At 39.2% G+C, this 14,662-nt stretch overlaps 1 protein-coding gene and 1 long non-coding RNA gene across 24 annotated transcripts in view; one reads left to right on the top strand and one right to left on the bottom strand.

The window, feature by feature from the left end:
• Nucleotides 1-13,821, bottom strand: part of LOC128100801 (uncharacterized) — a 48,374-nt gene extending 34,553 nt beyond the window's left edge. For 6 of the 20 annotated variants that reach the window (XR_008214943.1, XR_008214946.1, XR_008214949.1 and 3 more), the window contains exons 1-4: nt 13,707-13,820; nt 11,116-12,660; nt 9,711-9,820; nt 1,707-1,755 (exon numbers count right to left, since the gene is read on the bottom strand). This is a non-coding gene — a long non-coding RNA (uncharacterized LOC128100801). Of the gene's footprint in view, nt 1-330; nt 461-1,706; nt 2,502-5,112; nt 5,147-9,710; nt 9,821-11,115; nt 12,661-13,706 lie in introns of all 20 variants that reach the window. The other 14 variants (XR_008214944.1, XR_008214948.1, XR_008214952.1 and 11 more) reach the window with 6 other exon arrangements.
• The window catches only part of Kcnh7 (potassium voltage-gated channel subfamily H member 7), a 463,447-nt gene continuing 462,503 nt past the window's right edge, over nt 13,719-14,662 (top strand). For 3 of the 4 annotated variants that reach the window (XM_052723439.1, XM_052723438.1, XM_052723437.1), the window contains exon 1: nt 13,724-14,006. In XM_052723439.1, the coding sequence (XP_052579399.1) occupies nt 13,931-14,006 (76 nt within the window). In that variant the 5' untranslated portion in view covers nt 13,724-13,930. Of the gene's footprint in view, nt 14,007-14,662 lie in introns of all 4 variants that reach the window. The other variant, XM_052723440.1, reaches the window with a different exon arrangement.

Raw genomic sequence — 14,662 nt, 5'->3', positions numbered from 1 at the left:
AAAAATGAAGACAGATTCAACAAGTATATCATATTTCTTTTTATTTATTTTTGGATGGGTTGTATTTTCTTTTTGTTGTAATTCACTTTCCCAGACATACTATTAGTAGCCTGCATAGACTAGAGCAATTTTGTCTCCAGGAAGAAACAAGCATGAGGAAAGTGTAAAGCTGGAGATAGAACAACTCTGCATCTCACAATGGCAAAGCCATGATTTGAGTTACGATTGCTGATAGAGACTTTTATAGCAGAAAACTAGCAGGTTTCTGAGTCAGGACTGATAGGTTCTGAGTCAAGAACAGTAATGTGGAGGTCTCTGTTGTACACTTACCATCACACACAGGAAAAGAACTTTCTCTCTCCACTCTTTGCTAATTTTTCAGTGCTATAGCCAATGAGATAACTTGAGTTTTCAAGAGAAAGCCAATGTTGCATTGCTTAATTCTGATATCAGTGTACGTCTGCAAAAAAAAAATATTACTAACTTCTAGAACTATTTTGAATGATTATTATCAAACCTAACTACAGAAAATGCCACACGAATAGCATAACGCCCAAAGTCTTATTTTTTAAATATTATTTTTGGTATCTATTCTTCCTTTTTAAAAAAAAAATTCACTTATTTACTGTGGGCTAGGGTGAGGAGTGCCTGAATGTCACAGTGTGCATGTGGAACTCAGAATATGGCTTGCTGGAAATGATTCTTTCCTTCCACTATGTGTATCTTCTGAATTGAATTGAATTTCTCCGTCTTGGAGGTAAGTGCCTTTACCTTCTGAGCAATCCCATGGGCCCTTAAAAGAATTCTTTCATGAATGACTTAAACAGTATCTTAAAGCAAAAACTTGTATCTGTGAGAATGCAGATACTTAAAATACCATAAAACAAAAGTGAAAAGATTTGGAATAAGAGTTTCTGACTTGAATTCATTCTTTAGATTATAGCTGATAAAATGAGAAATGATAGTGAGAAACCAATGGCCAGAGAAAATGACACCATGCTATTTGCTGCTGTGTGACATAAAGCTGTGAAATAACAATATAAATTAAAGATGATAAAAATTCAATCTTCTATAATATGAAGAATGTATGTATGAAATGAGATTAAATTTCCAGTGCCGGTCTATCCCAGGCTAACAATGTTAATGACTAATTCAATAGAAGGCAGTCATCAACTGTTTTGTTACTTCATTTAACTCCTTGTATAAAATATATTAATAGCATTGAACAAAATAATTTACCACAGAACGCTGGAAAGGAAATATTAGTCTGATACAGTTGCATAATTACATTTTGTTCAAGATGATGTAGAATATTTAGGTAGGACAAATCAGAGACAGAAAAATGGGAATTTATCTCAGAAAAGATTAAGTAGCCACACTGGGTTAAAGTATCGGAAAGCCTTTCAAGATCCAAAGTGCTGCAAAGCTTTGCAGCAATGTGCCTAGATATGAAGTATGGCTGAGATATGCAGTGTTTGTTAAAAAGAAACATTCAAATTAGTTATCAAATTTAGAAATTTAACAGATTTTGGAGAAGGAGTATGTTTTAGTAGTCAGAAGAGAATGGGATTCACATACTAGTTACAAGGCTGCAAAGCAAACTGAACTGAACTGAACAGATTTTATGACCTAAAGCAAATCTCTCCATCTCAATTTTCTTAGCTGTAAAACTGAGCCCAGATGAAAGACAGTTCTCATGCACTCACCTGTCTCTCTCTGTGAACAGGAAGCTCCCTTCGAAGTCAGCATAGAAAACTGTGAGGAGGAAATGGCAATGAGAACAAACATTAACTCATACACAGTACATACATATATGAACCCTGACTTTTAATGGTACCATCCATATGACCACTTGAAGCATGATCATCATTGATTGATAGTCAAGGGAAGCTATTTAATTGCAAATATATAGTCCTATTTAACAATTTCAATATAGAATTGATTTTGCATTGCCAATGAGCATGCTACTCTGCACACATGTTTTTACTTCTTTATGATGTCATTAAAATGGATGCTATTTGTAGTAAATCATTTATAAACACTGTTAGAATATAAAGCGCATATCAATTTTGTATAACAATCTGAATAGGAAAATGGTCAGTGTTTACTTTGAGATTCTTATTGGCAACTGGAAAATCTGTTTTCTTTCCACCATTCCTTCCAGTTTTTTTTATTCTCCCCATCCCTGTTCCCTTTTGTTCTTTTCGTTGCCCCTTCCTCTCTTGCTACTCACTTTTCTTGCTCTCCTCTTACAGTCTTCTCTTTTTACCACTATTTCCTCCTATATTTTCTTCCTCTGCCTCACCTGTTGCAATTGCATTTCTCCCATTGACCCTTCCCTTCTCTTTTCTCTCTGTCCATTCATATGTTCATCCTGTGTGTTTTCTCTTCTTCTTTCTCATAACAACACTTATTGGCCACCACTATATGACAGATGGCATGCACAATATTAGGAATCCTGAAATAAATAACACATGGTCGCCAAGATACTGAACGTGTGTCTAAAAGGAGAAAAGAATAATTTGAAACTTGTTAGTAAAATCATACAGAGGGCAATAGAGAATGAGGTTCAGGCTGAAAGAATATTTCTTATTCACAGTCTTTCATTTGTAGCCTCTATCAACACTTTCAAAGACCACTTAAAAGTGTAGAGTGCAGACAATAAGCCCCTACCCAACTGTGCCACGCTAGACTAGATGATATCACAAGGATTCAAAATTGCTCTCCCTGAAGATCTCAAGTCTTTTAATAATAGCTTGTCTTGTTATTTTAAAAATTATTCTTGGTTTGGGGTAAAATCTCAGTGAGTAAGACTACTTGAAATGAACGCAAGGGGACCCAGGTCCAAACAGTACACATCTACATAAAAGCAAAGCCTGGACATATGTGCCTAAAATCCCAGGATGGCATTGGCAGAACAAACTAGTCAAAACAGTGGTATTTGGGTTTGGTGAGAGACCCTGAACTAAAAAAGTTAGTTGCAGAGTCATAATGGCACCCTGTGTACTTTTCTGGCCTTAATATGTCTAGGTATCTTAAAGACAACTATCTCTAGCAATAAAACCACTTCATATTTTTTTACAATCCATTATACACACACACACACACACACACACACACACACACACACACACACACACACTAAATTTACTCTGAATAGACTTAGGAATAGTGAAACAATTGACCACATGCCTGATTTTCTCAAATCCTAAACTTTCCTCAATAGTCTTTTTCTTAATTTGTGGATTATCCTGTAGATGTAACCAACCGTCTTATTAAATAAGAAATACAGAGCCGATTCAGAGAAGAAAGCCAAGAGGTCAGAACTAAGAGCCTTACCCTTTTTGTTTTAGCCAAGAGAGCTCTCCGAAAGGGGCCTACTTCCTGTCTGTTCCTCTTTATATAGGCTGTCTGTTTTGCCTTCTTATTGGTTGTAAACCCAAACACATGATTGTTTTGTCACTGTCTGTATGTACAGCCCTCCAGGTCCTCTATGGTATTGAAATTAAAGGCGTGTGTCTCTAATTCAATCTTCCAAAGGTGCAGATCTTGCCTTTAACGGCCTGATTATTCTTTTGCATGCTGCATTCGCATTCTCAAAGGCCAAAGATTCAATTATTATCTTACTAGCTTCTGAATCTGGGACCATTCTCTTTACTGCTGAAGCCAGTCTTTGTAAAAAATCTGTGAAAGATTCTTTTGGGCCTTGTATAACCTTTGTAAACGACTCAGTTTTTTTTTCCTGGTTCCTCAACTCTGTCCCATGCATTCAAGGCTGCCGTTCGACATAAAATTAGGGTTTGGACATCATATAAACATTGTGTTTGTGCTGAAGCATATTGACCTTCTCCAATAAGCTGATCCTGGCAGACTTGCATTCCTTTATTATCCTGCCTGATAACAGTGTTTATATATGCCTAAGGCCTGGCCCCATTCTTTGTCAGTTTAACACCAAAACAGAGGAGTCTCAGTAGCTAAAATCAGTTTCACAGGTACTATATACCTATATCACTGATCTCTAAAGCCTTGAACATCAAATCTCAGGTAAGTGGCCTGTTTTACAGGTCTTCATCTTGTTTGGTAAGATAATTTTTAAGAAAATTAAGTGTTGTAGAATATTATTTTAAGATGTGTTACATTTGTGTACTCTGTGTAATGTGTGTTTAATGATGCAGAGATGTGTTGCATTTGTTTAACTCTGTGAAGCTGTGTTACTTTGCCTGTCTAAAACACCTGATTGTCTAATAAAGAGCTGAACAGCCAATAATGAGGCAGGAGAAAGGATAGGAGGGAGTGGTAGGCAGAGAGAATAAAAAGGAGAAATATGGAAAGAAAAGAAGAAAAGCAAGAGAGATCAAGGCAGAGGACATCAGGGGCCAGCCACCCAGCTGACACAGGTTAAGAGTGAAAGTAAGATATACAGAAGTGTGAAAAGGAAAAAAAAAACCCAGTGGCAAAAGGTAGATGGGATGATTTAAAATTAGGAAAAGCTGGCAAGAAACAAGGTGAGTTAAGGCTGGACATTTATAATTGAGAATAAGCCTCCCTGTGATTTATTTGGCAGCTGGGTGGTGGGACACCCAAAAGAGTAAAGAGCAAAAACAAACAACAACTAAGCCAATTTTTGAGTGAACTATTTGAGTAGACATATCTGGAAGCCTATCTATGTTGTTTATAAAACTCATCCACACCTTTTCCCTTTAGATATTTTAATCTGAATTCTTTCATTATAATATTATAAAACTATAGTGGTAAATATGACACATCTATGGTTCCTAAGAGTCCTTAAAGTGATCCATAAAGCTGAGCATTCTGGAGACCAACAACACACTCAACAGATTCCTGATCCCTGTATTTCACACTCTGCAAACCACACATACTCCCATAGTTACACAAGATGATAAAGTTACCCAAGAAAACGTTGGTAAATGTAAATTAGACCCCTTTGTATTGTTTCTTACTATAACATGCAAACCTATCATGTTTTCAGATAGACATTTGTAATTCAATTTTTTAGTTTATTGAAAATAGATTTTTTCATATAATATATTCTGATTATGGTTTCCCCTCCCCAAACTCCCCACCTTCCATCCCATCCAGATACATACATACCTTCTTTGTATCTCCTTAGAAAACAAAGAAGCATCTAAAGAATAATAATAAAATGATAAGACAAAACAAAAACAAATTGGAATAGGACAAAATAAACAGAAGAAAAAGAGCCAAAGAAAAAGCACAAGAAATACATATGGATGCAGAGATGATCACATACACAGGAATACCTTAAAAACATAAAATGAGAGGCCATAATATATATGCATCAACCTATAAGGTTAAAATAATGCCATGATACAACATTATGAAACAAACAGCCTGCAAAGATACCATTGGGTTTGTTTCATGTTGATTATCTACAGCTGGGGATGGGCCCTATCTTTAAGAATGGTTTGTTTCCGTTTGTTGTTGTTGTTGTTTGTTTGTTTGTTTTTAGAGACAGGGTTTCATTGTGCATCTCTGGCTGTCCTGTAACTCACTCTGTAGACTAGGCTGGCATCGAACTCAGAAATCCACCTGCCTCTGTCTCCCTGAGTGCAGGGATTAAAGGCATGTGCCACCACAGCTGTGGAGCCTTCATGGGACTGGACTAAGACCTCTGCATAGTGAGACAGTTGTGTAGCTTGATCTGCTTTAGGGGGCCCCTGGCAGTAGGATCAGAACCCATCCCTGGTGCATAAGCAGGCTTTTTGGAGTCCACTACCAATGAAGGGACACCTTGCACAGCCTTGAGGCAGGGAAGGGGCTTGGACCTTCCGCTACTAAATGTACCTCCCCAGAAAATAAGGCCTTACCTTCTTGTAGGAGGGAATGGGGGAGGGTTCTAAGGGGGAGACTGAGGGGATGGGAGGAGGGAAGAAGGGTATCTTTGATTATTATGTAAAATAAATAAAATGTTTTTCTTAATTAAAAAATACACCACCACCACCAACAACAACAACAACAAAATGGTTTGTTTCTCCAGTGACACTCCCTTGGAGAAAATTAATTTTTATTTGCAAGCAGTTATCAATCAGAAATAGCTTTCTGAGTTAGGGATGTGGCATGTGTCCACTTTTCCTTTCAGTTCTAAGACCCAATATGGTGCAGATTCATGTAGGGCCTGTGCATGATGCCACAGTCTCTGAGTCTTCATGTACATCAGTCCTATTATGTCTAGAAGGCCTTGTTTTCTTGGTGTCCTCCATCAACTCTGGCTTTTACAATCTTTTCATCTCCTATTCTGCAGAGTTCACTGAACCCTGGGGGTAGGGATTTGATGGAGATACCCCATTTAGGGCTCAGTGTCCCAAGGTCTCTCACTCTCTGCACATTGACTGGCTGTAGGTATCTGTATTTGTTCCCAACTGCTTTGGAGGAAGCTTCTCTGGTGATGGCTGAGGAATGCACTGATCTATGAGTATAGCAGAATGTTCTTGGGAGTCATTTTATTGCTGCTTACTTTAGCAGATCAGTAGTATTTGGTTTTCCCCTAGCCCCATGGTGTATCAAATCTTGGGTTCTTGGCTACCCAAGCAGTGTTGGGTATGGGTTCCATTTCATGAAATAGGCTTTAAATCAAATCAGATCTTTGGTGGTTACTTCCACAGGCTTTGTGCCGTGGTTGCACCAGAATAATCTTCAGGTCGGTCACCACTGTAGATGGAAAAGTTTCTAGCTGGGTTGGTGTTTACCTTTTTCCTATAGTAGTGTGCAAAGTACATACATTCCAATATCATGAAAATTAGTCCATAGGGGTAAAAGCTGTAGATAGGCAACATCTCAACTTTTCCATGTTCAATGGGTTGTGTAGATGTTGTCTTCAGCAGTACAGCTTTACCATTATATTGTGGAGAGTTACCACTGCCTTGAAAATATCCTGGGTTGTTTGGGAATTACCCTGGGACCCCTTTGTCAACAACTCAATTAGATGTAACCCATTCCTGGTACCAGAAACTTCATTTGGTGATTAGAGACATCTATTTGGGGCTCTTATTCTATAGTTATTTTGCAATTTCGACTAGATCCACTTCATATCTCATAGAGGGCTATTATCCAAACTACATAAAGAACTCAAAAAATTGGACATCAAGAAGACAAACAAACCAATTAAAAATGAAGTACTGATCAAATCAAATAGAGAAAAATTAAATGGCTGAGAAACACTTAAAAGAAATGTTCAACATTGTTAATTGTGAGGAAAATGCAAATCAAAACTACTTTGAGATTTTGCCTTACAACTGTCTGAATGCCTAAGATCAATAAATAAAACAAATGGCAGCTCATGCTGGCAAGGATGTTGAGTAAGGGCAACACTTTTCCATTGCTGGTGGCAGTGCAACCTTGTACGGCCACTATAGAAATTAGTGTGGTGGTTCCTCAGGAAGACGGGAATTTGTCTACTTCAATTCCATGTACTAGCTATTCGACTCTTGAGCATATACACAAAGGATGCTTCATCCTGCTACAGTGACATTTTCTCAACCATGTTTATTGCCGCTCCATTGATAATAACCAGAAATGGGAAATAACCTAGATGTCTGTCAACAGATGAATAGATACAGAAGTGTGGTATATTTACATAATGGAATATTTCTCAGCGATTGAAAAAAATGAAATTTGCAAGTAAGTGGATGGAGCTAAAACAAACAAACAAAAACAAACACCCTGAGTGAGGTAATTCAGACCCAGAAAGATAAATATGGTATGTATTCATTTCATGTGGATGTTAGCTGTTAAGTCATTGATAAGCAAGCCACAACCCAGAGAACCACAGAGGTTAGGTATAGAGTAAAGCAATGGGGAGGGGGAAGAATGGATCTACCTAGAAAGAGCAAATGGAATAGACAGTTAAGAATGGACAGGAACTGGACTGGAATATCAAGATCAAATGGGGAAGGGGAAGGATAGTGAGGTAAGGGTAGAATATGGGGAGGGACAGGTAAAACTAAGGGCCATTTGAAGTTTTGTATATAACTCTAGTACAACAGAAACTTCCTAAATTATATGCAAGAAAAATATTCTTAAAAAACATTTATCTGCACCTTTAAAATGTGTTTATCACATTTTATATCAATTATTCTTCAATATTATTTTTAAATGTAAAATTTTTGGATTTTGGTAAAGGTGTTCTAAAACTATGTGGAAAAGATATAATGTCAGTATAAAGATAGGAAAAGTTCTAAATAACTTTACTACTTTATGTACCCTTCATGTAACAGCCAAAAACATTTATGATTGACTTCCCCTGATGATAGAGAAATTCATGGTTAAATCAACTTTTCAAGTTCTTATAGTTTGGTTCAGTGTTTTCCCCAAAGGCTCCTCAATCTCTTCCACAAAGGGAACTTTAAATCACCCCCATCATTTTGCCAGAAGTACTTGAACATGCTATAAAATCGGTTAGACATAATTGGAATTCTTCCTTCAAAATAAAAGGCAAATTTAATAAGTCCTGCTCAACCACCTCAAAATATATTTATAGAAGAGCACTTATTTGTGAATGATAATGTTGCCTAAGGAAACATAGAAAATAGCAAGTTATTGTAAAGCAATATTCATTTCCCAGTTAAATTTTTCAAAATGACTGATGTCAAGTTAAATGTAGGGACTATATCAAACAGTTTAAATAAAGGGAAACATGAATAGGCAAACTAAAACAATTCTAATATCTACAGATACTGTGTGAAGGAGTTCATTTACTCAGACTTCAAGAAAGTGATATGTAAAATGTTTCTCAATTTTAGTCAACTAATGAGTTATTTCTTAAATAAAAAAAATCATATTGTGAACCATATTACTACCGTATGCTGCCAAATATTCAGCTGGAATATTACTATAATATTCTAATTTTATCATATTTGGGGTGATTTCTATAAGTTATAGAGTTCAGTTATGTCTTTTTTTTTTTTTTTTGGTTTTTTCGAGACAGGGTTTCTCTGTGTAGCTTTGCGCCTTTTCCTGGAACTCGCTTTGGAGACCAGGCTGGCCTTGAACTCACAGAGATCCGCCTGCCTCTGCCTCCCGAGTGCTGGGATTAAAGGCGTGCGCCACCACCGCCCGGCCGGTTATTTCTTGTTATCTGTTATTCTTTGTTATCATCACTTCTTGTTTCTGTTATTGATGGATCTTTGACTCTTTTGAACAGGTTATTTTCTGTAATAACTGGTGGTATACTTTAGGAAAGAGCCACCTCAATCTTCACAGAATCAAGTTTATTACTATAATCAGTTTAATATATCAGTAATGAGACAAATCATTTACTATGTACCAGATTTTATGCTAAAAATCTGTATATATCTTTTACTTACTGTTCACACAAACCTGAAAATCAGGAATTTTGCACTGATTTGAGAAATGAAGCCACAAATATATATCTTAAATATTTTTAATATTTTCTGTTATATTTTAATTTTTTGTATATGGGATGTCTATGTATGTGTATGGTGGTGTCAGAGATCAATGTTGGGTGTCTCCCAATATCACTCTCCCCCTTAGATTTTAAAGGCCCAAGATTGTTATTAGGTATCTTCCTTGATTGCTTTCCACCTTATTTTTGGGGACAGGATCTCTCACTGAACCTTGAGCTCAGTTTCATATAGATTGCCTGGCTAAAATATCTGGGATTCACCTGTCCCCATTTGCCAAGCATTGGTGTTACAGAGAAGCCATCATACCTGTTTCTCTGTGGGAGATGGGAATCCCAAGCCTGGTCTTGAGAACTCAGATTGTCATGATGTACAGAAAGCTCTTCAACAGTTGAGCCATCTCCCAGCCCCGAATTCCACTATAATAAAATAGTGTAATGTTAGAACCTAGTCTTTCCTCTACTTCTTTCTGTACGCCAAACTGTACAAACATATTATTGTGTTAATAGATGACTTCAACATTTCCACCTCTTAGGCGATTCCAAGCTATAAAGGATAAGGCAAGACAAAATCTGCCTAACTCATAACTGTAGAGTCGGGTGTTTCTTAAGTTAGGTGTGACCCAGTTAGTAAGAGATGATACAGCATCTCCACAGAAGACCACATTAAGATACCCATTAAAATGATGCACTGTGGTCATCAGATCAATAAAAGAGTTTTGCTAAATTATATAAAAACTTTACATAAATCTCATCAAATTACTTTCTATATCACCTCAAAAACAGTAAAATGCTAAAGTCATACCATTTATTTGCTGATAGAGTTTTTATTTTTCATTTTTAGCATAAAAATAGCACTTAAATGTTCTATGATGATTACTATTCTTTCCATAAAGACTGGAGAAAACATATAAAATGCTTAAAATTTTTCTAATGTAGGATCTTAAGAAAAGTTCCATTTTTTAAAGTGTGCTAGGAATTGAACCCAGATTGCCATACATGATAAGCAAGCATGCTTTATCACTGAGCAGTACACCCAGCACCACACATATGCATAAATGTGTGTGTAAAAAAAAATCACCATTTGTTATGTAGTAGGCATTGTTAAAATATCTACATATTTAAATTCTTAATAGCTTAGATTCAAGGAAATGTGAATAACTAAAAGTTTTAAAAGTTGTATGAATCTATTTTGTATCTTTTCTCATGATTAGGTGACTGAGTGTCAAGCTGCACATTTCTTGGGATTCTGAGAGCTTAGTTTATGCAATTTTTCAGCATTTGGATTCACAACTCCAAAAATTCTTAATGCTTGTTAGAAATAAAACCCATAATGTCTGAAGTCAGGTTTTACAGAAGGTGGGGATGAGAGGAGATAACTTTCCAGCCAGCAAGATGCCCTGGTTGTCACCCTCTGGTTTTATTCTATTATTGGGTGAGTATAGATTAATGTACTTGCCTCCACTGTGACAATATATAATGCATGAACATAATTACTGGGGGTAATTTAGAAACAGAATATATTTAATCTTCTGTTCAAATGAACCAATTATAATACATAGGTTATGGAATGTTCTAGGCTTGTGCATAGACTTGTAAGTACAACTGATGTTGGTTAAATATGACTGGGAAAGTGTAAAACCTATAATCTTACTCATATATTACACAGGCTATGAAAATGTTATCATTCGTTTTATTAGCTAATCCAAACATACCATTTTGAGTGTTGTAGCTAAGGAGAAGATACTCTAGAAATTAGGAATCCATTTTTCCTCTTGAAGAAAGTGGAGTTACAGAGTTTCCAAATGCAATAGCCCATGAAAGTCAATAGCACAGTCCAAAAAGAAACATCGCACAACAAACTCCTGCATGTCAGTTCATCTTTTCCTATAGTAGAGAAACATTTGAGTTTCAAAACATGCTAGGGATAGTTATTACCTTAAAGCGGTATTCATTGACTGAGTTTAAAAGTCATTTAAAATTTATTAGCCAGTCAAGCTGCTTTGTTACAACTTACTGTTGTATTATTGTGTCAGGAAACCTTATAGGCAATGAAATGTTATACGGAAAACTTACAATCCACACAATGTGTAGGTTATTCTTCTTTCCCTGGAGTCCTTGTTTTGGGGAAAAAAATGTGAACTTGAAGTTACCTAAAAAGCTAAGTAAAAAGGGAGGGTGTTTAAGAAATGTGTCAAAAATAGCAACGTGTGTTTTTTCTAGGCATTTGGTGACTAAGATCGGGCTATGTGACTTAACAGCCACTTGACTGAGTTTGAAGGCCCACTGTCATTGGTTAGCTTCCTCAATAACCACTGGCTAACAGCAGTACCCGAGTCAGCACCACGGATAGCTCCCCGCATTTTGCATCTGGAAGAGGAGCTCTTTTTGCAAGCCCAGCTGCAGTTAGGGAACAGAATGAGAGAATAATCTACTTATAAAATAAAAGAAGATAAAATAAACCATGCTTCGGGAAAGTGTGTGTCCTCAATATTACAAGGGACGCAACTGTACAGATTCAGGAAAAATCAAGCTAATTAACTAGAAAATTCAACTTTTCCAGGCACTCACCATTTCACTTCATTGTTTTCAATGCTTTCATGTAAAATAATTAGAATTTCTTGGGTTCTTGTTTTTATTTGGATTTTGGGGGGTGTATGTTTTGTGGAACGTATAAAGTGTTATGTTAGTCTCCTATTTCCTACAAAATTGGTGATTCACCTTCCTAAACTAACCTTGCCTCTTGGCACTTAGTTCCAATCTAACTATTTCACTTCAGATTTGAGCTATAGCTAACAAAACGAGAACCCAACTGACTCAGACAAAGCAGGACAGTGGGCTGCTGCACTCTGACCTATCAGAGACCTTCTAGCATGCAGCTGCACGCCCTCAGGGAAGTCTATGGACCTTTATTGCCAGAGAGAAACAAGAGGTTTGTCCATGCTCTCTTTTGTAGAATGAAATGGTGGCAGATACAGAAAGGAGTGTGGCTAGGCTATTACAGGTGACAGCATCAATGAAGGGAAAGAAGCAAGAGGGGAGAAAAGGAAACCCGGAAAAAAAACAACTTTGAAAAGATGTTTTCCTGGCACAGCTTGCCTTAAGTCTTGGGGAGTATTTGTCCTAAGTATGTGTAAGCCAGGAGGAGATTCCCACATTGGAAGACTCTGAGAAGCACGAACGACGACGAGAGATCTCGATGTTGTCCTTTGAGTCTCTTCCTGTCGTATGCAAGCGCTCCCTTAGAAAAGATGAGAAAGCTGAAAGAATTGGCTAGTGTGTTTAGAAGGTAAGTAGCAAGGGAGGTCACTTCAAGGCTGCGAACTCTTAGCCCCACCCACCTTTTGTTCCTTCTCCCTGGCGCCCAGCCTCACCCGCTCCCAACTCTCTTGCCTTGTTTTGTACCATTTGTTTACACTATCTTTGGCCTTATCATCCTCCTGGCAACCCCTAGCGCCTGGAGACCCAGTCACCCCTCAAACGTTGCAACTCCTCGGGGACTCCCTCGGGGAAACCCGGCATGCTCAGCGGTGCTGACATCCTTCAGTCTTTCAGAGGCTTAGCTCAGCGCTGGATAGACCGGGTTTCATTCAGGGACCACCCCTGGCGTGCTCAGGGGTCCGAGCTGGACCTTGAAATTGCACCTGCACTCTTAGGCGGCGCATCTTAGATCTTCAACATTCTGAGCGCCAGCAGAGCTTTGAAACGCTCATTGAAGGGCTGGCTTCCCACCTGTCTTTTCTTTGCAGCTGAGGGTGTGTTAGCTACCTCGGTGCGAGGCGCTTCAGGATGAAGCCCTGTGGCTAGTGGCGGTGGAGATCACCTTCCCAGAGTAGCTGTTTTATCACTGAGTTTTGGAGATTTCTTGGCTGCCTTCCGCTAAGGCACGCTTGAGTAACCCGAGCTGTGGCGGCGCCCAAGCTCCCAGGATAAAGGCTGTGTGTGTGTGTGTGTGTGTGTGTGTGTGTGTGTGTGTGTGTGTGTGTGTGTAGGGGGAGAGGGCGGGGACAGAAACGTCAACCCCCACCCTGCCTCCTTTTCTTTTTCCCCTTCCTGCAAAAGGCGCACAAGTCTTCCACCCCACCCCACCCCCGCCCACCAGCAATCCTTGGGGCTCTGGGCAACAGCCAGGTTAAGCCCATTTGCACTGGGAAATTGGCGCTGTTTGGGAGAAGAGAAACAGATCGATTGCCCTTGTGACTCCCCGCCCCCCAACCCCGGCCCAGCCCGCCCCCCGCGTTCCTCGGCCCTCCCCCGCCGCCTCCCGCACCCCGCCTCCTCCCCTCCCCGCCCCCAAGCCTCTCACCCGCGGCAGGCCGGTGCGAGGCCCCCTCCGGAAGGTGAGCGGGATGGATTGGATTCCGGCGGGGAACGCGGGTGTCTCGAAGTGGTGCTAATGGGAAGAGATTTCTGCTCTCCAAAGAAGATGCGCTGCCACAAAGAGCGGCTTGCGCGCCGGCCTGGGCTCTAGCCCGGGAGACATCCCGGGAGAACTCCGAGCTCGGAGCGCTCGGCTAAGACCCGGGCAACATGCCTGTTCGCAGGGGGCATGTGGCACCGCAAAACACCTTCCTGGGGACCATCATACGGAAATTTGAAGGACAGAGTAAGTTCGTTTGTTCTCCCCTGTCGCTCGCTTTCAGCTTTGGTAGAGCACTTGGCGTCCGTCGCTTCCAAGCTAGAGAGATGGACAACTCCGGTCTGTCAAGTTAGAGGCTGGGAAAGCCAGCCAGGCAGTTCGGATGGCAGCGGGAGTGTTCTCTCTCACTAATATTAATTTGGATTTACATTTTAGATTGTGGACTCCATTGTACAAGGCAATTTGATCCTCCTCTCCCACTGCTCCATTATCTGCCTTGCTACTTCATGCCCTACTAGTCTACTACCTTAAAGGGAACGTGCTGGTGTAATACGGGCTTGCATTATAAGGCTCCTTTTCTGTGGCAGACTTTTTAAAGTCAGGAGCAGAGCCGACCACAGGCTGGGAACAAGGACATGTAAATGGTAGTAGCGATGTAAATGGCTATGCAAACTGTGTTTTATCTTGGTAAACTGCTGGGCTGTGGAATGTCAAGGATGCTGCTTGATGTTAGTTGGCTCTTAAAACTGAACTTTATAGGGAAGCTGAAAATAGACGTCAAAGAATAATTTGGAGAGCAGTGGTCTGGTTTGGAGTGTAAGAAGCTCACTACTCAAAAAACATATTTGTGTGTCTCTGTTGCTCCCCTAAATATGCCGTCTGAGAATTTAAAAATCATAGTG

Source organism: Peromyscus californicus, unplaced genomic scaffold (genome assembly GCF_007827085.1).
Source record: "Peromyscus californicus insignis strain IS unplaced genomic scaffold, ASM782708v3 Scaffold_7__1_contigs__length_154581171, whole genome shotgun sequence".
Taxonomy (NCBI): Eukaryota; Metazoa; Chordata; class Mammalia; order Rodentia; family Cricetidae; genus Peromyscus; species Peromyscus californicus.
Note: the sequence above shows the minus strand (reverse complement) of the source record. Positions and strands in the feature narration are given on the sequence as shown.